General features: G+C 52.0%; 2 protein-coding genes across 8 annotated transcripts; one reads left to right on the forward strand and one right to left on the reverse strand.

Moving 5' to 3' along the window:
• Positions 1–84: 84 nt before the first annotated feature.
• Positions 85–13,411, reverse strand: Taf1c (TATA-box binding protein associated factor, RNA polymerase I subunit C). 4 transcript variants are annotated; one of them, XM_031341559.1, is made up of 16 exons: positions 13,321–13,388; positions 13,117–13,158; positions 5,758–5,896; positions 4,920–5,001; positions 4,681–4,778; positions 4,520–4,609; positions 4,360–4,433; positions 3,621–3,859; positions 3,398–3,514; positions 3,174–3,291; positions 3,014–3,085; positions 2,727–2,862; positions 2,508–2,645; positions 1,931–2,105; positions 1,696–1,833; positions 85–1,617 (listed from the first exon to the last, which is right to left on the reverse strand). In XM_031341559.1, the coding sequence occupies exons 3-16, from the start codon at positions 5,893–5,895 to the stop codon at positions 698–700; spliced, it is 2,535 nt and encodes an 844-aa protein (XP_031197419.1). In that variant the 5' UTR covers position 5,896; positions 13,117–13,158; positions 13,321–13,388; the 3' UTR covers positions 85–697. The 4 variants fall into 4 exon arrangements, with proteins under 4 accessions (XP_031197419.1, XP_031197417.1, XP_031197416.1 ...); XM_031341557.1 differs by having other exon boundaries at positions 13,117–13,411; XM_031341556.1 differs by lacking the exons at positions 13,117–13,158; positions 13,321–13,388 and adding an exon at positions 6,705–6,820.
• Positions 13,412–13,556: 145 nt separating this feature from the next.
• Positions 13,557–18,963, forward strand: Adad2 (adenosine deaminase domain containing 2). 4 transcript variants are annotated; one of them, XM_031337299.1, is made up of 11 exons: positions 13,587–13,730; positions 13,964–13,976; positions 14,879–15,019; positions 16,790–16,837; positions 16,944–17,069; positions 17,154–17,304; positions 17,384–17,551; positions 17,655–17,884; positions 17,977–18,220; positions 18,430–18,550; positions 18,635–18,963. In XM_031337299.1, the coding sequence occupies exons 1-11, from the start codon at positions 13,638–13,640 to the stop codon at positions 18,737–18,739; spliced, it is 1,440 nt and encodes a 479-aa protein (XP_031193159.1). In that variant the 5' UTR covers positions 13,587–13,637; the 3' UTR covers positions 18,740–18,963. The 4 variants fall into 4 exon arrangements, with proteins under 4 accessions (XP_031193157.1, XP_031193158.1, XP_031193159.1 ...); XM_031337297.1 differs by having other exon boundaries at positions 13,557–13,976; XM_031337300.1 differs by lacking the exon at positions 13,964–13,976 and having other exon boundaries at positions 14,909–15,019.
• Positions 18,964–21,411: the final 2,448 nt, after the last annotated feature.

The following is a 21,411-nucleotide window of genomic DNA, read 5'->3' on the forward strand; positions in this document are numbered from 1 at the left end:
TCTGATGTCAGAAACCCTACCCCACTGTATTACCTGTGTGTGTGTGTGTCCCCAAGGTAGAGGGAGTGGGCTTTACACATCAGACACCATCTGCTCTGCCCACATAACCATCTGGTTCATGGCCAGTGGACAGGTTTATTCAGTCCCAGAGTCAAAGTGCCAATGCCTATTGAACCTATGTGGACTGTGGCACAAACAACCCCCAACAGCTGACCCACACTCTGCCACCTCAGGAGGTACTCGGGCTGAGGTGCCCTCAGGGACAGAGGCTGAGGTTACTTTCTAGCAACCCTGAGGTGCAGGGGGGTGGCTCTACCCTAGAGAGTGTACCCAGATCCCCAGGTACAGGAGCTGGCCCTTGGCCACGGCTGCTTGGAGCTTCTATGGCATGGTCTCCAGGCTTTCTGCAGCTCCATGTGGCCCAGAGAATGGCAGTTGGAGAAGGTAGAAGACCAGGGGGAACTCTGGATTTCAGGGACCCAGCATTAGCAATCCTGAATAACTGGCTCTCTGGAATAACCTACCATCAAATACATACGAAGCAGACTTGTTCCCTACCGCTTCAGCCTGGCTCTACACTGCTCAAGTATCCATGGGCACACTGTTCTTTGGGAGGTAGAGCCTCTGCCCTGGAGTGGCTAAGCTCAGTGCAGTGCTCCAGGATGAAGGCTAGGTTCTCAAACATAGCTTTCCCCACTCAGAAGCCCATTCGTTGCTTCTTCCGGGGAGGATAAGAGCCAGAGAGTACTGGTGTTTGCTGCCTGAAAGACATGGTCTGGAGGCTAGAGGCTTGGGAGGGTGGTGTAGCCACAGGTCTTGGAGTGTTCCTCTGAAGTGGCAGCTTGGCCACATAGTCCCGGAGGGTCTGTTGACGTTCATGCTGCACACCTTGGACCCACAGCTCCTGTGTCAATTCCTGGGAGGCTGGAGTCCTGGGTGGCTGAGGATAGGCCTCTGAGGTAGAAAGGTCTTGGCTACAAGGGGCACTGCTGGCATCTGGAGCGTCTAAGTAGCTTGTGAACGAGGAGAAAGTGCTCGACAGCTGAGTCCGGCGCTTGGGCCGCTTGGACTGTGTCTGGGGCCCAGAAGTCTGACCGTGAGATCTTTTCCACCAGTCAGCTGCCTGGCCTTTCCAGGCTTCTGCCAAGCGCTCAGTGAGCTCATCCTGCTGGCTGCACTGAGGCGTAGGGGGTGGCTCTGCCCTGGGGAGTGTACTCAGGTCCCCAGGCCGCAGGAGCTGCCCCTTGGCCATGGTTGCTCGGAGCTTCTGTAGCATGGTCTCTTGGCTCTTCTGCTGCTCCATGTGGCCCAGAAAGCGCCGGTGGGAGAAGGTGGGGGCGGCCCACACTGGACAAGTCGGGGACAACTCCATCAGGGCTTCCAGCCAGCGGCTGCAACGGGCACTGGCCTGAGAGGTCCAAGAGGGTGTGGATGCCTGGTCCACTGGAGGTGCTGTCACCCTGGATGCAGGATGCTCTGGTGCTGGGTGGTCAAGTGGCTCTCTAAGACTGGAGGCTTGCTGGAGGCGCAGGTGCTGGTAGAAGACATCCCCAGCTGCTGAGAGCTGGAAGAGCAACAGCCCCGGGGCAGAGGCACAGGGTGGGGCAGCGGCCAGACCTAGACAGGGAAGGGGAAGAACTGCAGAGCCTGGCAGCACCTCCCACAGCAGCCCCAAGCCTCTTCTGCCCAGCATACCTATGACTGGTGCCTCCAGACGTTCCTGCAGCTGCTGCTGCCTCTTGGGTTCCAGCAGGGGAAAGGCAGAGAGGGAGTCGGTGATGGAGGGCAGAGACTGAGGAGGCCCTGCCAGCTGGGGCATGGAAGTCCCCTCTCCTGAGAAAGGACAGAGAGCTAGGCATACTAGTCCCAGCATTAGCATAACCCCATGAGCCCCCACCCGGGGCCCCTGACCCCCACCTGCCTGGCTGACCTGCTATATGAAGCAGCTGAAGCTGTCCACCCTGGCCTCCCAGTAGCAGGGGCCATGGATGGCCAGGGCTAGCTGGGGGTAGCAGGCGGGCAAGCAGGGGTGCAGATGGCAGGCCATGGTCCCACTTAAGCATTGGCACCAGGGGGAGGCGCTCATCCATAAGGTAGATCGAGAACTGAGGAAGAAAGAGAGAGCATGGCGGATGCCTGGTACTACTAGCCTTCCAATAACCCTCTCCAGGCCACACAGGCTGCAGGAGGTCCCCAACAGCCAGAGGATGGCCCTCCCATCAGCCTTCAAGTCCCTTTCAACTTGGTCTACCCAACTGAAAACATTATTTTCTGGGCAGGCAGAAGGGTTCTCATTAGAAGTCCCTGACATCCATCCCTACACTCCCAACAGTAGACCCATGTGCCAAATGGGCTGAGCCAGAGTCATCCAGGTCCTGATCTAGGTTTGCAGATGATGCAGTCCACCTGCCTCTAGTGAGATCACGTGCATGGGGACCCATCATTCCTTGGTTCCCGTGGCTGTATCAGACCTGCTGGCACAAGCTTAGGTGAAGTCTGAAGGCTACCTGGGTGCAGACGAGATGCAGAGACGTAGAGGTGTGACCCGGCTGCCCAAGGTACTGAGCAAGCAGCACCCGCTCTCCTTTCTGGCAGGCAGCCTCTGCTCCAGCACGGAACAGCAGCAGCCCACAGCCAGCCGGGCCCTAGAGAAAGTACAGCATGCTCAGCCTGAGTCTTCACTAAGCCCCCTGCTTAATGCGTCTCCTCACCCTCTCAACCAATACCTGAATATCAACCATTTTCACACCCGTGCGGTCCCCCACAGTCAGCACCCGGGGGTGGGCAGTGAAGTCTGCCCAGCGCCAGGGAGACGGATCATGGAAGGCGAGCGTCTCGGGATCCTTGTAGACTGGCTGCAGCCTTGAGGAGGAAGGCAGACTATGAGTGTGGCCCTGGTGGGGGTTGAGGCACAAGGATGTTGAGGGGCTGGGCTAGAAGAAGACTAGGGCCATGGAGTGGAAGGCCATGGTTCTGCTTTGGAGTGGAAGGTTTTGGGGGAAAGGGGAGTTACCCATCTTGTGGGGTCCACAGACACACAGCTCCAGAACGGCTGCAGATGGCCAGCTCTCCTGACAGGTGAGGGCTACAGGGCACAGGGTGCTGTGTTATCATCCAGCAACTCGGCCCTTCTCCCAGACCCTTGTCCATACTGGGAAGCCCACATCCTTTACCTGAGGCTAATACCAGTGGCCCCCTTCTCCACCTGCAGCACCTGCAGGGGTGCTGGTGGTCCCTGCTTATCAATCTTCCACATGGCACAGTGGTAGTCAGAGCGGACAGCCAAAAGTGCTGGGGAGGACAAGGAGGTCAGGCTTTCGGTGTGTGTGTGTAGGAGGGTGATAGTAACTAGTTGGACAAGGAAGAGGGAGGGATGGAAGGAGGGAAGAAATCTTACTTTCTCCTTGGACAGTGCTGGTCACCACCTGCCGTACAGGTCCCCGCAGCTGGACATGCCCAGGGTCCTCAAGGACGCGGGGGTTGCCACCTGAAGTCACACTGACCTCCTGGAAATCTGAGCCCCTGGTTAAGGATTGGGATGGACTCTGGTTGTCCAGCACACTCTTCCCCCTTGCACTCTGTGGATGGTGTCAGGATCCCCACCAAATAAGAAAGGATACACAGCTTGTCCAAGGCACCTCCACTAGGGTAGACCAGCTGTCCGGCCCGCGCTGTCCTTCCAGGCAGCCAGGCCAAAGCACCCCCGGTGAATGCCTCGTCCATCAGCAACTGCTCCCACCGCATAGCCAGCTCTTCATGCAGCAGTCTCCCCATGAGTAATGACACTGACCTGCTCAGGACAGGACCCCCGAGGATGGAGAAGCGACGCACCCGGCGGCTGAGGGAAGCCCAGGGACACCTAGGGACAGAACAGCAAAGGATAGCACCGGGACAGTGAGGAAACGCAGAGAACCTCTTTCTTAGCTGCCTAGAATACACCCTATCTGTTCCTGGACTCCAAACCCTATTTTGGTGCCTCCTAGCAAGGGGCTCACAGATGTTCTCAATCAGGGCAACCAAAGTCTTTTGTAGGATTTGTGGTAGTTCGGATACTGACTCTTCCCTTGGAACAAGAAGCTATCATGTTGTTGTTTGAGTTAAGTCAGAGGGATGGAAGTGGATGAGACGAAGAGAGCCCTCTCAACATTCTGAATACCTGGATGTAGTCATGCCTAAGGTTTACCAATGACCGATACGCTTTTCCTTTAAGCTGCTTGAAGCTGGGGATTTTGTGAACTCATGGCTCATACTGTGTGGGGCTGGAAAAGCCACTATGATGAAAACCTAGTCCATGTGCCAGCTCCTTCCACATCCCACCACAGGCCTCTGTCCATGATTGATTTCTCACTGGCTACTTGCCCCCAGGGCTGGTGTCCACCGAGGTCCTGAAGCAGCCTCTTCACGCTGACTATGGTCATCTTTTTCGAGTAGCCCTGCAGGGAAGGCCTGTCAGGTTCATAACCTCGGGTCTCACCAGGAAGGTGGCTGACCATCCACCCGGCCAGTGGTGGCTCCTTACCCGGTTCCCCTCCAATCTGAAGTTCTCCAGCATGAGCTTCCCCAGAGGTGCAAAGGCTATATCCCCATGATCCCACAGGAAGCGGCTGAGCTGTAAGGAATAGCTGTGTGAGTCAGCATAGCACAGGCTGTGAGAAACAGTCCCACCCAAGGACCATTTACCTGCTCAGTGACATCCAGCACAACTTGAGACTGGTACTGGTAGCAGTGACCTCCCCGGAAAAGGAAGTCCTGAGCTGTCACACCAGGGTCCCAGGGATCTAAAGGGAGAAGGGGATCAGAGAAGAACCAGAGAAGAATGGGGACAGGATACCCCCTGGAGGTATCCAGGGTCTGGGATCCCTTTGTGCGTGTGATGGCTGAGGTCCTTGGAGGGAGCCCAGAAGGAGAGAGACTCTTACCAGGACCAGGAGGCACCAGGGGGAGGGGTCCTGGTGTGGATGGCTCCCACAGCAGGTTCTTGGAAAAGGACAATGTCGAATCCTAGGGAAACAGGGCAGCAATAACAAACATGGCAGGGGTGCGCTCCCTGACAATAACTTAACTCCAGTCCTTGTGACAAATGTGAAAAACTGGTCATGTAGAACTCGAAGCATGAGGCTGCCCTAGGTGACAGAGTCAACAAAGAACAGGCATGGACTTGAACCCAGGCAAACAACTCCAGAGTCTGTATTCTAAACTCCATTCGTAGCAGCTTTCAAAGGAAGCACCTGAATATTGGCTGTCCCCCCCAGAACCCAGTGAGCTCCAACTTCCTCAGCCACTTCCTTTGAGTTATGCCATTCAGTGAGCTCCCTTGTTCCAAGGACCAAGAACTCCCCTCCTCCAACACCCTCTCTTTGACCTCCTCTCCTCTATGTACTCAATACAAGGCATCTGGGCAGCTGGGCAGCTGAAGATGGTCCTCCCAAGAGCAGAAATCTTGCCCCCTTCGCCGGCTATTCCATTGATCCAGGAGAGCCACTACACAGGGTCTGCCCAGAGGCAGTCCCTTAGGTGGGGTTGCCTGATTTCCTCATGCTGGGTTCCTGGGCCTGTAAGGATCCTGACACTGACACTAGCTAATAAATGCCTGAACCCAGGGGAGAGGGAGCGAGGAAAGAGGAGCCACAGCCTCTCCTGAAAGACTCCGTCTAGATAGCAGGGTGGCTGGTGAGCAGCATGAGTAGCATCTGCTGGGACCTCTTTCCCCGACAGGTGATGATAAGACCAAGGAAGGGGCCCTATTTCTATCCTCACCTTGCAGTTCTGTGGCTGGGACCCTGGCAGGGTCAGTGCATCTCTCCAGCTGCACATGAAGGACAGGTCAGGGCCATCAGTCATGCCAAGAGGACCGGCCATAAACAATGAAGGGCGCAGGGTGCTGGGGAAGTCCATCCTGGAGAGAACGTATCTGATGTTACACATCTCACCAGTGCACCAGGCTTTCCGGAGAGCACACAGTGTCCTCAGGGGAGACCGCTACAAGGAAGCAGGTAAAGACCAGACTATGCAGCCATAGAGCGTAGTCAGGGCTGCAGGAGAGCCGCTCACTCCCAATCACGGAAGGGCTCCCTGAGGGCTACCAGGGAGATAGCTCTGCACACTTCCTAGAAGTGACTGACCCGTGAACGCAAAAGGCCCCGAGGCAGATAAAGTGCCAAAGAGATAAGCAACCACAGAATATACAAAGGGGAGAGTGTGGAGGACTAAGTGGGAGGCTGATGAGGGCTGAGCGTTCATCAACGCGCTGCGTGCGCATGGCTGCGTGCGCATGACAGTGGCAGGCAGCCTTTCTTCCACACCTCTGTGGACAAGGGCTGCGTACTATTCCCGCTTTCCCACTGCCAAATACAGGCGTCTCCTAAAATGCCCGTGGACTGAATAAAAATAGGAACTCTCTAAAAGTAACTGTCAATCAGCCCCCATTTTTAGTAAGGATTAAATCTAACATCCGCAATAAGAGCACTGGTTGAGCTAATATTAGCACCTGCTGGATAAGGCATGAAGGCGCTGAATTCAGAGTCTGTACTGAAGACCGGTATGCGGTAACCTGCTCGCAACAGTTCCCGGACCGCCCTCCCTCGTGGCAAGCATCTAGGACAAGTTTCAGCGCTGGAATCGCCCTGTCTCTATAGCCACATGGCCTGCCACGTGCTCTCAGCATCCTGCACGCTGGCCCTGCCGGTTTCCGGCAACAGTCTCACCTGATCCCGGGGCCACAAATGAGCCAGAGTGCTGAACCTCAACGCCGCCAACCACCACTGCTGGAGCATCTACACCCAGACTAAACTGTTTTCCGGACCAGGCCGGAAGTGCTCCCGAGAGACAGGAAGTCCCGCCCCAGATCACCTAACTGTGTCCTACAGCGCCACCTGCAGACAGGGGACAAATAAGCATGGTCGTGGCGCCTGAGCTGTGAAATTCCCATCGTCCTATCTCACAAAAGTGTTGTGATGCTTGAATTGATTCTCTCAACAAACAACTGAGCACCTCCGATGAGCCACGCACTGAATTGTCCACAAGTTCTAGAATCCGCTTCATAGACACCTCTAGAGGTGTATGCATGGCTTTAACAGGGGCCAGGAAGGTATATTAGCTTGTCGTTCTCCAGCTAATATTCCTTGTGTGTGCACCTGCGAGTTTTGGGGAATATGTTCAAACTCACATGCTACGAGTCCTGGGCGCTGCCTGTAAGTTGCCTTGGTCCTGTCACTATCGCGTGAAACTTAGGATGTGTGGCTCTGCTGACACTCGCTTCTACACACTTGTCTTTAAATAGGTTTTTGTTTTGTTTTGTTTTGTTTTGTTTTGTTTTTGGTTTTTCGAGACAGGATTTCTCTGTGTAGCCCTGGCTGTCCTGGAACTCACGCTGTAGACCAGGCTGGCCTCGGACTCAGAAATCTGCCTGCCTCTGCCTCCCAAGTGCTGGGATTAAAGGCGTGCGCCACCACCGCCCAGCTTAGAATCTTTTTTTAAAAATTTATTTATTTTATAAGAGTACACTGTAGCTGTACAGATAGTTGTGAGCCTTCATGTGGTTGTTGGGAATTGAATTTAGGACTTCTGCTCACTCCAGTCAACTCTGCTTGTTTACTTCCTTGCAGGCTCTGGCCCAAAGATTTATTTATTATTATAAATAAGTACACTGTAGCTGTCTTCAGACGTACCAGGAGAGGTCATCCAATCTCATTACAGATGGCTATGAGCCACCATGTGGTTGCTGGGATTTGAACTCAAGACCCTCTTAACTGCTGAGCCATCTCACCAGGCCCGGATAGAATCTTGAGACAAGGAACAGATTCTCATGCTTCACTGCAACCTACCTATGTGACATTCCCACCAATGTGTTTGAAGACTTCTTTGGGTTATGACTTTCCTTTGTCCTGTAATTATCAAAACTTCATAAATCGATCTCCAAGGTGGAGCAGGTTATTTAGGGAGACCTGAATCTGTGTTCCTGAGCCTATTAATAAGGGATCTCTAAAGGAGCAGAACTGATTGAATGAGTATAGAATAGCGGTGATTTTATTAGACTGGCTTACAGTCTGTGATCTGGGTACTTCAATAACAGCTGTCTTATGACAGAAAAGGCAAGGAGAATTTGGTACTGCTCTGTCCATGAGGCTGCCTGTCTCAGCAGTTCCGATCTGGTGCTGCAGTCCCGGACCATTCCTGGAGAGCTGCTGACCTTCAGTCTATGTTGGAATCCCAAAGAAATTGGTTTGCATGCTGAAAGGAAAATCTCAGCAATGCCATAAAATAATTGGTTTTGCCAGTGAGGGTGAGGGCGAGGGAAAGCAGGCAAAAAACACGGTTTCTTTTTTCACTTCTTTTATCTGGGCTACCACCAGAAGGTGTGGCCCAGATTTAGGGTAGCTCTTCCTTCTTCAAATAATCTGATTAAGAAAATCCCTCATTGGGCTGCCGAGATGGCTCAGTGGGTAAAAACACTACTGCTCTTCTGAGTTCAAATCCCAGCAACCACATGGTGGCTCACAACCACCCGTAATGAGATCTGACGCCCTCTTCTGGTGAGTCTGAGAACAGCTACAGTGTACTTATTTGTAGTAATAAATAAATCTTTGGGCAGGAGTGAACAGGGACTGAGCAAGCGGGGTCTACCAGAGCGAGCAGAGGTCCTAAAAGTCAATTTCCAACAACTAAATGAAAGGCTCACAACTATCTGTACAGCTACAGTGTGTACTCATATACATAAAATGAATAAATACATCTTTACAAAGAAAATCCCTCACAGGTGTGCCCAGCACACCTGTGGGTCCCAGTTAATTCCAAATATTCAGTTGACCACCAAAAGTAGCCATCATATGTGGGCATGCTCATTTGTGTTGTGTTTGCTCAAGAGTAAGCATTATTATTATTATTATTATTATTAATTATTATTATTTTGATTTTTTTTGAGACAGGGTTTCTCTGTGTAGCCCTGGTAGTCCTGAAGTTTGCTCTGTAGAGCAAGCTACCTCTGCCTCCCAATAATGGGATAAAGACGTGTGCCCCCACATCTGGCTGTCAGTTGTCTTCTCTGTGAGATGGGGGCTGTGCCTGAGTCAACCTCTTTCCCATTGCCGGGTAACACAAGAATTCCTTGCTTGTGGCTTTAGCACCGCTGTCTAGCCAGAAACGGCACCATTACCCCTGTATCTCTACATCTTAAAGAGTACATCAGGGCCAACTAGAGGTAGATTCCAACAGTTTGCTGAGCAGTTGGGCATGGTAGCACACACCTTTAATCCCACCCTCAAGAGACACAGAAGCAGGCAAATCTCTGTGAGTTTGAGGCCAACCTGGTCTACAGAGCAAGTTCCAGGACAGCCAGGGCCACACAGAGAAACTCTGTCTCAAAACACAAAAACAAAAACAAAAACAAAAGACAGTTTGCTGGGCTGAGTGTCTAATTTAGTGGGTCTGGGATAACACTGCTGGCCCATAGCCCACATAATCAGAAACATAGCTTTAAAGGATCAGTTTGTGTGGGGCATGGAGATACAAGCCTTTAGTCCCAGCACTTAAGAGACAGAGGCAGGCAGATCCCCCAGTTTGAGACCAGCCTTGTCTACAGAATGAGTTCCAGAACAGCCAGAGCTACACAAAGAAACTCTAAACAAAAACAAATGAACAAAGGATCTGTTTGCAAAGAGCCAGAGGAGGTAGCTCAGCTGTGGAGCATTCGCTTAGCATGCACAAAACCCTGGGTTCCATTCCCGGCACCACACTGGCCAGTGGTGGTGGCTCTGTAACCCCAGCCCTCTGCAGAAGAGACAGAAGAACCAGGAGTTCAAGGTCCTTTTTGGCTACATAGCAAGTTGGAGGCCAGAGTGGAATAAACGGGGCCCTGGGTTTTTTCTTTTTCTTTCTTTCTTTCTTTGTTTTTTTTTTTTTTTTAAATCAATTTTCAGATTGTCTGCTTCCAGCTATACAGTTTGTGTTTGGAAGGTGCCTGGAGTCAGATGGCCTCCTTTCACCTTCCCTTTCACAGTTACCGTTTTCTCTCATGGAGTGCTGCCCTAGAATAGGTACCAAACAGGAGGGTGCCAGGAGACAGAAGATGCCCTGGGGGAGGCCCCTGAAAGAAAGCAAACTTCATTAAGAAAGGATAGGAGACTCAGAAAGGGCTTTGTGGATGACGGGTCTGCTTCCTCATTGACTGCTGCTCATTTGGTATTGGATGCCATTACTCCCCCCCCCCCCCCCCCCCCCCACACACACACAAGAGTTTGTACCTATTCACCTCAGTAAAGGAGGCAGTGGAGGACCCAAAGAGAGGATCCCGTTCAAATCCAGCTCAGTGAACTGAGAAGCTCATCAGAGTTACTTAGGGAAGGATGGGTGATCCTCCAAACAGCTACACCACCCCAAAGCCCCATTGCAACATGGGAGCACAGATACATGTTGCACCACCCTTAAGTTACCCCTCTGCCTGCTACACACTCCAGCATCTGCAGCTGGACAGGGTTGTGTGCCGTGGGGAAAGGCAAGAGGGAGCAGCTATCATTTTTGGCGAGGGCCTAATGATCCTCCCTATGCCTTCCTTCCACTGGTGCACTTTCACAGACTTGATCTAGGAAGCGAGATCGTAGTCTGCCTCTTTTCAAGATGGCAATGGCCATGCCATGCCCAGAGAACTCATATTCCACAACCCAAGGGCATGTTCAGGGTGAAGAATCCAGACCGTTTCCTGTGGGTATGTTATTGTTAGGGCCTGACTACCGTCCACTTCCCAGAATAGTTGTAGCCATTTTGTTCCATGCCTGCCAGCTATTTCGTATTGTGGCTGTAACACACCTGCCGGTCACTGACACAGAGCAGTGACTTGGCTCAAGGACATGCTGACTGACCACATACCCTTTTTTGTTCTGTATGTTCTGAATGCTCTGTATGAGGTCTGCTAAACTTAAGAAATTCCACAAAGCTTTACATAGGACCCATCAAGTCAAAGGTCAATATGAACTGTTATGTCTTGAGTAAGGCTGACCACTGGGCAGCCCTTCCTGCACCTAACTATGAGCTCACCGTGGTTTTTGTGGCTGACACCGAAGAATGTTACCAATAAGGCAAAAAATCATGATAATAATACCCATGCTCTGTTATCTCACTGCTCTGAAGTTCCCCTACTCACCTCCATCCCCCCTACCCCCCCACCCCCTTTACCTTACCCAGGATCAATCAGCTTAAAGGTTAGCTGATACTGCTTTGCCTAGTAAGCCAACTGCTCCCCTCCTTGCCCTTTGAACTTTTAAACCTGAGGACAGACTGGTGCCACAGTTAGGTCTCTCCTTCTTGTGGTCCTGAACAGCCAGCATTATGATGTGTGGTCGATAAACTACTCTTGCTTAACTGAGGCTGGTGTGCATATGGTTTGTGTGGCAATTCCCAGACCCCAACAGTTAAGAGTTTTACAAAAACCTTCTCCAAAAAAAGAGGAAGAAATAAAGAAAGAGTAAAAGAAGAAAGAAAGGGGGAAAAGAAGGAAAGAAGAGAAGAGCAAAGCTGTACCAGCCCTGGTGTCCTGTGCCATGGTCACGTTGACTGACTGGTTAGGTCCCGGCTTACTTACTTCTCAAGCTTAGAAACAGAATTTGAAAAATGAGGGCAGGGCTTCTGTCTGGCACGACCCCCAAATGTCCTAAACACTGCTCTCTAAACACTGAGTCAGTGAAGGAGAGAATGAGATGAGGTGCTTCTCTCAGGCCCCTGTCAGCACACTTATTCAAATTGAAAAATGATGTCAGGCTGTTCCTCATAGGACGTGAATCTGGCTTGGCCTCTGAGAACTGGCTCTGCCAATGAGGTCATCTGAGGGCGAATTCTTCAGAAATGCAATGACCTAGCACAGCATCCCTATAGTTTAGGTAAGGATGTTCATAACATAATCAAAAAATGAGATCTCACCAATAACTTTGGGATTAATGATTGGGGCTACATATCTTTTTAAAATTAGCTTAAGGATGCACATATGCAAAACTACTGGAGACAGGGCCTCAAACTCTCAAATCTCCTACTGATGCCAGTACTCAGAGGATCTTCAAGTGAGTCAGTCCCTCCCCTCTCATGTCCCATCACCCCCACCCCCATTGAGACAAGTTAGCGAAAATCTTACACAATACAATTTTTTTACAGTTCTAGAGGCCAGAGGTCCAACACAGACCCACTGGGCCAAAACGAGCAGAGTCTTCTGGAGAAGAAGAAACAGCTGTGTTTTGCCTTTTCCAGCTTCTGGAAGCTTCTTGCAACCTATGGCACACATATTTCTTTATCTTTAAGCTAACAATGGCTACTTGAATCTTCCTTGTGATACTATCTCCGATTCTCTTCCAATCAGGATGATTGTGGTTACACTGTGCCCGCCTGGATAATCCAAAATACATTGTTTTAAAGTCAGCCAATTAGCCGGGCAGCAGTGGTGGCACCTTTCTTTAATCCCAGCACTCAGGAGGCAGAGGCAGGTGGATCACTGAATTCAAGGTCAGCTTGGTCTACTGAGCAAGTTCTGAGACCCTGTCTCAAAAAAGCAAAAATAAAACCAGCTGATTAGAAGCTTTGATTTCCCCTTGTTAAATACCACCACATATTCCTCCACTGTGGGGGTCTAGGGTCCACGGAAATCTTTGGGAGACCATCATTTTGTTTATCACACCAATATCTTACATCACCCTTATGAGACATTTATTTCCACACAGCGAGGTCAATTCCAGGTCCTCCTGGCTTGCTCTGAATAAATTGCAGTGTGGTGTAGTAATATATACTCCACACTCAACAAAATGTGCAGGGCTGAAGTGTTAGCAAATATTTATATAGTTATAAGCCCTTGACATCACCTTCCATAGCTGATATTATGTAAATTGACTGCACCTGTGCCTTGATCTTATTTTTTTTTCCTCTATCTTCCTTTCACTTTAGTCCCCTCATTTAAAATTAAATTCATGTGTATGTGTGTGAGTGAGCATTTTACAGCTGTATGTGGAGATCACAGTAAACCTCTGGCAATTGAGTCTCTATATTTAACATGTGGGTGTCAGAAATTGAACTCAGGTCCCTGGGCTTAGAGGCAAATGCCTACTTGAGCCATCTTGCCAGCCCTACCCCATTCATTTTAAATACCTGTCATCTTGTAGTATTTTAAAATCCAAATGAAAGTCTCTTCTGGGAAGGAAAAATAGGCAAGAGCTAATTTAGGGATAGCTCGTACTTGGGTTTGGCTTTAGGAAGGCCCAATAGGAGGTCTGAAGCTGAGCAAGGGACAAAGACCCCGATTTAGGTAAGGGAGCTAGGATGGGCGGTGGTCTGGGCGGAAAGCCTCCAAACCCTTAGCCTTCGGCTCCCAGGAATCAAGGTTAGAGCAGAGGCTGATGCCACGAGCCCTCACGAGAGGAGCCCTCACGAGACCTGCCCTCGCGCTGCACAGTTGGCGAGTGGCGGGTAGATCCCACTCCCTGCCTCTAACCCACGCGCTGGGAGACAGGCTTCCTTATTGGCTGGTTGCAGCACCTATCACAGCACCTCAGTCTATCATTGGCCATCTCCAGGAAGAGGCGGAGTTCATAGTTAGCTCTGTCGCACGCACGTGCTCCATGTAAAAAAAAGAGCGCGGGCGACATCTGGTGCAGCCATGGCGAGTGTGGATGAGGGTGGGCGCAGGAAACCTCGACTGGCAGCGTCGCTACAGATCAGCCCTGAGCCTTGGAGGCCCTCAGGAGGGCAGGAGCCCACAGAGGGTAGAGATGGGGCTCCTGAGACCACTGAGTCTGGGGTGACTAGGGCACAGGAGGCCCACAGGGAGGCCTGCAAGGCCCTGGGGGGCTCAATTCTGAGTCCAGGGCCCTCGGGCGACTTCCCCATGGCTCTCCGGGGACTCAGCCTACTGCCCAAGGACCCACCCCCGGTGCAAGCCGTGGCCCTGCTTACCCAGTGCATGGCTAACCTGGGTGTCTCTCTCACCTTTTTGGAGGACCAAACTGCAGGTGAGGCCTGGGGCAGGGTTGTGTGTGTGTGACCCCGTCTGTCTGTCTGTCTGTCTGTCTGTCTGTCTGTCTGTCTGTCTGTCCCTGTGTACTGGACCATGAGGGACCCACTAATTAATGCTGTAAGGTCAAGTTTCTCCGTTGGCCTGTTGAGCTGGCTGTGATGAACCAGAGATCCCCCAGTAAACTCCATTCACAAAGGAGCAAGGTGAACAGTCAGGTGCCTAGCTAAGCAAACAGGTCTACCGGCTGCCCCTGGTGAAAAGGGCCTGTTGCATACAATCACAGGTGCCTCTGTCCGAGGCCGTACCTTGCTCACTCTGTTCAAGTTTGATAGTATGTTCATCTGAGCTCATGGTGGGTGCCACGATGGGCCCCCTTCCCAAAGGGCTGCACACACCTGCAAGGAACTTACGTGTGTTCTTAGCCTTGGATCTGGTGAGCCAGTTCTGGGCTTTTTTAACCTGCTCCTGGGCTATTACACCAGAGATGACAGCATTGAACAGAAAGAGCCTTTAAAAAGAAGGTCCCTGGAGAAGAAAAATAAAGGGCTGTGTCTGGTGGCAGGTAGAAAGCTGCCCTGTATGTGGTGGGAGAACTTCCTCTAGGTGCTACCCTTCTAACCCCAAAGCCTGTCACTCCTGTCATTCATGCTTGTCCCAGAGGCTCTGTGGAAGCCAGGTTCAATCAGCAATGGGAAAGCATGGAAAAATACACGCCACTTGCTGTGCTTAGACTCCTGACTTAGTGTGCTAGAAGCTCTTTGTTCATCTGGCTTGGAACAGGTGTCAAGTGGAGGCTTAAGTGGAGGGAGGAGGCTGGGGTTAATAACCTCTCCTACAAATGGTCCAGATGGGGCTGAAGGCCAGGAGACTCCTCCTTCCTCAAGTTCTCTTCCCCAGGTCCTGGCTCCTCCTTCTCTGTGTGTGCAGAACTGGATGGGTTGGTCTGTCCTGCGGGAACAGGGAGCAGTAAGCTGGAAGCCAAACAGCAGGCAGCGATCTCTGCCCTTCAGTATATCCAGAAGCAGCTGGAAAGACCAGGTAGCCAAGGCATGAGTGTGAATGTATGCATGGCGTGTGTGTGGGGTGGTGGTGGTGGTGTATGGTATGTATGTGTGGTGTGTACGTGTGGTGTGTATGTATGCATGGCGTGTGTGGGGGTGGTATATATGTGTGGTATGTATGTATGCATGGCTTGTGCATGTGGGAGGTGTGGTATGTGCATATGATGTCTATGTATACATGGCATATGTGTGTATGGGGTGTGGTGGTGTGTGGTGTGTATATGTGGTGTGTGTGTATGGTGTAGTTTGTGTGGTGTGAGTATGTGTTGTATGTGTGGTACAGTGGTGTGTTTGTGTGATGTGAGTATGTATATGTTGTATATGTGTATGATGTGTATGTGTTTGGTGTGCTTGTGTGTTGTGTGTGTATATTGGTTGTGAACTGAGTGGCAGCGCTCTGCCACACTGGCACCAGGGTGCGGCTGGGCAGTGGTAGAGCTAAAGGGATTGGGAAAGATGACTCGAGTCCTGCCAGAGGGCGGATACTATGGGCACTGACTCTCTGCTCTGCCACTGGATGAGTGTCTGCATCACAGGGAGGTGGGGGAAGGGGGGAGAACAGCTGAGGGAGTCACAGGTGACACTGGACACCACGGAGGAGGAGCTAAGAGCAAACTGGGGGCCCCAGGGCAGCACAGTATGCCCTTAGGCCAAAGGGAAAGAGCGGGCAGGGGCAGGAAGTGGTGGCCCGGTGGTTTAGGCACAGCATGCATGGGAAATCTCAGTCAGGTCTTGTGGCTACAAGGGTGCATCTAGTTGAAAGGAGGCAATGTATGATTGTAAGATGTTTTGTTTTAGAAAGGAGAGAGAGGAGATAGGAAAGTAGGGGCCAGCCATCTCCATGTGGCCAGCATGGAGAGAGGGAAGGGAGGAGGAGAAGAGAAGAGAAGAGGGAAGGGAGACAGAAAGAGGAGAGGAGAAGAGAGAGGGGAGGGGGCTACCTGTCTGTGGGGCGGGGCATACCTGGCTGTGGTCAGATGACTGGGGGTAGAGTCCAGCCAGAATGCTGGGAGCTTGGAGCATTGTCTACTCGATTGATAGCACAGGCTAGTGGAGTTGGAGAACTCGTGGAATCAGCCTGTGTCTGGGAACATGTCTCTACTGTTTCCATCCCTTGTGAAATTTTTCACTGGGTCTCCAAAAGTTGAGACTCGCTCAACCAAAACACAGACTACTTTTTCACAGTCCCACAGTGCAGTGTGTATGTGTAACTGTATGTTGTATATGTGTCTGTTGTATGTGTCTATGTGTGTTATGGTGGTGTGTATGTTGTATATGTATATGTTATATGTGTGTGTGTATGTGTGTAGTATCTTTGGGTGGTGTGTGTGTGTTATGGCGGTGTGTATGTTGCATAAATGTATGTTTGTGTGTGTGTGTGGGTGTATGTGTGAGTGTATGTTGTATGTATGAGTGGTGTATGTGTGTGGTGTGTGTGTTATGGTGGTGTGTATGTTGTGTATGTGTGTGTCGTATGTGTGAGTGTGTGTTTGTACATGAGAATGTATGTTGTATGTATGTGTGGTGTATGTGTGTGGTGTGTGCAGCCCCACAGCCCCACCTGGGCATCAGCATGGAGCACATGCCGCTGCTGCTCTGATGGACCACACGGGAGGCAGGGAGCATAGGAGAAGCTGCTGGTGGACTTGTCTGGAAGGTGGAGCCTTCACTTCCTCTTCTTGGTTTCCTAAAGGTTGGGAGGACCCAGTATCCATGCAACTATCTCCTCTTGTCTCTTGTTTTGCAGATCCCCTGGTGACTCCCCGGCAGCCTCTGCTCACCTCCCTCAGCATAGGTAGGGAGGCTCAACCCCTGGAGTCTGCTGTCTCTCAAGGCAAGAGGGAGAGGTGGAGGAAGCAAGGCTTGAGGGTCCTGCACTGCCCTCTGGTCATTGTATACAGAGACCATCCTGACCCATGAGCAACGCTGTGCAGCTGTGGTCAGTGCCGGCTTGGACCGACTCCTGAGTGAGAGTTCACCATACCTGGCCTGTAAGGGGACGGTGGCTGCAGTCATCCTGGAGAGAGGTAGGACCTGCCCCGCCCCCACCCCAGCTCCGTAGACTAGCTCAGGCTCCTGGCCTGAGTTTTCTCTGTTCCCTCCCTGCACAGAGGTCCAAGGCAGCATCGGGCACTCCAAAGAGACCTATGAGCTGGTGGCACTAGGCACAGGCAGCAGCAGCTGTGCTGGCTGGCTGGAGTTCTCAGGCCGACGGCTGCATGACTGCCATGGTTTGGTCATTGCCCGAAGGGCCCTGCTGAGGTGAGGGGCAGGCAGGTGGGGGTTCTGCCGCAGGCTGCCTAGAATGGCTGCCCCAGCCCCCTCTGCCTGTCACTCCCAGGTTCTTCTTCCGGCAGCTCCTACTGGTCACACAGGGGGGTCTCAAGGGCCAGGAGCGGTCAGTGCTGACCCCCCAGCCTGGGCCCGGGCCCCCCTTCACACTCAAGCCTGGGGTCTTCTTGCACCTGTATGTGAGCAACACTCCCAAGGGGGCAGCCTATGACATCTAGTACGTGGCCTGGCCTGGGAGCCCCCTGGTCTCATTGTGGGGAACCAGAGTGTAAAGAGTACCCTGATTCTGGGCTTTTGCCCTCTGCCCCTTACCTCCACAGCCTCCCACTGGCCTCAGAAGACAGTGTCCTACACAGCCCAGCCTTCCGCCTGCAGGCCCATGTCTGCGGGCAGCTGAAGCCTGTATCCTATGTGGCGCCTGCCCTCCGAGATACCCATGTGGGCTGCCTCTCAGCCAGTGACAAACTGGCCCGTTGGACCGTCCTTGGGCTGGGTGGTGGGCTGCTGGCCCACTTCCTGCCGCCACTCTATGCCACCAGCCTTGTCCTAGGTGAGGGGACGATGGGCTAGGGCAGAGGATGGGTTCTGAGTGGTATCGAGGATGTGGTGACTCGGGCCATGTCCTGTGCTCTCTGCCCACAGCTGACCCCTGCCACGACCCCCCAACTCTGAACAGGGCCATTCATTCCCGGCCTAGACTAGACAGTGCCTTGGGATCATGTCTTCCATGTCCGTATGTCCGTACCACCTTGCACCTGTTTGCTGGCCCCCTGGTCGCCCCGTCTGACCCCGGGCCCAGCACCTGCCATGGCCTGAGCCTCAACTGGAGCCTGGGGGATCCTGACATTGAAGTCGTTGATGTGACCACCGGACGTGTGAAGACCGAGTGAGGAGGGCCCTGTGGGACTGTCCCTTAGTTAGGGTGCTCTGGTGGGGAACCCCATGCCCCTGCTCACAAGATAGAGCAGAGAAGTGGGTGGCACCTCTGGTGCCTCTGGTAGCACAGGTACAACACTGAGTAGGAGGAGACTATGTGCGTGGTACGGGGAGATCCAGATGTTCTTTTCCAATGACCACTGTTACGTCTTTGCCCAGCTCCAGCATTGGGCCCCCCTCCCGTCTCTGTAAAGCGGCCTTTCTCGCAGCATTCCGCCAGGTTGCCAGAGCTCTAGAGAAGCCACAGCTCCTGTCTCTGCAGACCTATGAGGCTGCCAAGGTAGACTTCTGTCCAGTCCTTTCTTCCACTCACAACACTTTAAGTGAATCCCACACCCACCCTGTACTCTCCCCTGCACCCTAGGCTGTCCACTACAGGGAGGCTCGCCAGCAGCTCTCTCTCCTCCTGGACCAGCAGGGCCTGGGGGCTTGGCCCTCAAAGCCATTGGTGGGTAAATTCAGACACTGATCCAGACTTCGAGGGACAAGGACCCTAGTGGAGTTGAACCTCGACAGTGGAAGAACATACTGTCTTCTATGGGGGGGCAGAGAGGGGTTGGGGTAGGGTGGGGGAGGGGAAGAGCATACTGGGTGAGGGTGGGGCTATAACTGGGGGCTGGGTAGTCCTGTAACACCTACCTCTGAGGAGTGGAGGGACTTGTATGTCTAGTTTTAATAAACAAATTATCTCTAGTGGTCTGTGTGTTGGGTGTATTGAGGTGGTAGGTCATTGAGGGGAGCCTTTCATGCCACCACAAATAGGTACTCATCAAGCTTGGAAGCAGGCTCAGGAGTGCCCGTGTCCTGAAGCAGGTCTAGATAGGACAGAGGGCAGGCTGGGAGCATTTTATTGGCTGTGAGGCCTGAATCCCCCTCCTTTCCAAGACCTAGGCTTTGGGAACCTAGGAACTCATGAGTCCTGTCATCTGGTCAGGCTTGGCTTGTACTGACTGTTGTGTTTAAGGGCCCCTGCTGAAGGATGCAGGGTGGTGGCAGACACCAGGAATCCTTGCTCTGTTGCCCACTGCTGCGAAGTCAGCACTTCCCAGTTGCAGGGTGGATGTGGCTTCCCCCTTCCCTTCAGGGTGGCACAAACTGCAAATATGCCAGTAAATGCTGTATCAGCAAACCTGGAGCCTTGCCACCCCGGGGCGGGAACATAGCAGCCTTGAAGTTCAGGGAGCTGGTTTTGGCCCTATACCCCCATTCTATAGTCCAAAGCTCTCCACATCCCCCTTTCTTTACAAGATCATAGAGTACCATCATGGAAGAGCCTGGTGACGCTAGCCGGTGCCGATGTCCAGTGTTTTGTGGGACCATGGCCAGCTAAGGGATGCACACGTGTCCTGAGCACCTGAAGCAGTTCCGGGGAGTGGCATTTGAGTGGGTTGGGTGAGAGAGGCAAGCCTCCCAGTGCTGGATGTGGCAGAATGGGGTAGCAGTGTTAGTAGATAGGACCTGGTAGCCTCTTCTCGGGTGTTGACACAAGGGCTTTGGTTCCTGGGCATTGGCTGGAACCAGGGCTTAGATCATTGGTGCTCTGGTTCTGGCTCTGAGGTTAAACTGGAGCAGTCCAGGCATTTAGCCAATCAAGTGATTGGCTCCCCAGCCTCTACAACAGTGCTGCTCCATTCTAACAACCATGGCACTGTGTCCTGTTGGCCTCTTGTCTGGTTTCTCTGTAGACCATTCACTGGTACAGATGTCTCCTACTAGAGGTATCAATCAGCTGCTCTCTCTCTCTCTCTCTCTCTCTCTCTCTCTCTCTCTCTCTCTCTCTCTCTCTGTCTCCAATCTGTGTCCCCATGGTTAACCTCTGCGCACACTGGTAGACTCTTGTGAAGAGAGACGCCAATCCCTGTATTCACAGGTCACAATCTGCAGAAGTCAAATGTCAGAGAAAAATCCATGTGTAGTTGATTTGTAGACTCCATTATATGGGGTTCAGGGAGCTATGGAGCCATGGGGAGTAAGTAGTAGGCTTGAAGCAAGAGTGGGGTTGAGGCATGTCCAAACCCAGCACAAATAGACCTATACCCCCCCCCACCTTTGCCCCACCAGAGGAGGTCACATAGCTGGTAGCCAGGTTAAACTTCCTTTCCCCTTATAAGGTCATGTCCAACAAGCAAGTGGACTTCCTTCTTATGCAAATGAAGCAAACCCTGGCTCTGGACAATGATGTACACTCACCCCAAAAGCCTCTCCTCACTCCCCAAAGGTTTAAATTGCCCTTGTTCCCCGCAGATAAATGAGCTGCTCAGTGAAGCTGCCTCCCTGAGAAGTCTGTTTCTTGCCATGCTCATCTGAGGTGTCCAGCACCCCCAGCTGTTCCTGCGTCATTTCCCCTCTTGGGTCACATAGGTCTGATTGTCTGACCTATGGGGATCGTGATGCTGTTAAGGGAGGGGGAGTGGAATAGGATTGACACCATTACTCCCTAAACAACCAGCAAACACCGACACCTATTTATATGTTGTGCATGCCTCATTCTGTATTACAGATGTTTCTGAGAGGAGCTGAAGCCCATGGGGGAAGCTCGGTGGTAGAGCCACCAAGGCTCCCATCATGCCAGGCTGTGTATAAGTTATATAGGGATGCTGTGATATGTTTTAATGTGCATTTTAATATTTTTAGTGTAGGTTGCAGTACAGAAGCTTTGTTTTGATTGGTTGGTTGATCCACTTCCTCCCGTCCCCCAACCCCTCTGCTCTCCCCTTTCCCACTTGTTGGCCCCATCCCTGCCCCAGCCTCACTTCCTCCTCCTGTTCTTGTATTTCCCTGCTTTCTTGTCTTTTTAACCCTTCCTTCGCCCTTCCCTAAGGAGACCTTTAATTCTTCTAAGATCCAAAAGTTCTACAGCTACTAAGAAAATCAGTATAGTGAGTTTCTCTAAAAATAACTCCCATGTAGCCCAGCTGTACACCCCTGGAGTCTGAGTCCCACCACAGAGGGAACTGTATGCATGTCAGGGTTCACTGTGCTCTATGAATGTCAGGAAGCAGCCCGTCCAGATGCCTGTAAACTGAATTTGTGTGTAGCTGGAAGAACAGTGAAATGGCATTTGCAGGAGCAGGAAAATGAGTGGAACAGAATTATTTTAGATGAGGTGTCTCCACCCAGATCTAGAAGACAAACACATGC

Source organism: Mastomys coucha, unplaced genomic scaffold (genome assembly GCF_008632895.1).
Source record: "Mastomys coucha isolate ucsf_1 unplaced genomic scaffold, UCSF_Mcou_1 pScaffold22, whole genome shotgun sequence".
Taxonomy (NCBI): Eukaryota; Metazoa; Chordata; class Mammalia; order Rodentia; family Muridae; genus Mastomys; species Mastomys coucha.

Coding starts and splice junctions, on each gene's coding strand:
- Adad2 (XM_031337297.1), top strand. CDS start 13,625: ATGGCGAGTGTGGATGAGGGTGGGCGCAGGAAACCTCGACTGGCAGCG. Junction 13,977..14,878: donor TTTGGAGGACCAAACTGCAG/GTGAGGCCTGGG, acceptor TCTCTTCCCCAG/GTCCTGGCTCCTCCTTCTCT. Junction 18,551..18,634: donor AGACCTATGAGGCTGCCAAG/GTAGACTTCTGT, acceptor CCTGCACCCTAG/GCTGTCCACTACAGGGAGGC.
- Taf1c (XM_031341557.1), bottom strand. CDS start 5,895: ATGGACTTCCCCAGCACCCTGCGCCCTTCATTGTTTATGGCCGGTCCT. Junction 4,610..4,680: donor TGCTGGATGTCACTGAGCAG/GTAAATGGTCCT, acceptor TATTCCTTACAG/CTCAGCCGCTTCCTGTGGGA. Junction 1,834..1,930: donor TCAGCTGCTTCATATAGCAG/GTCAGCCAGGCA, acceptor GTCCTTTCTCAG/GAGAGGGGACTTCCATGCCC.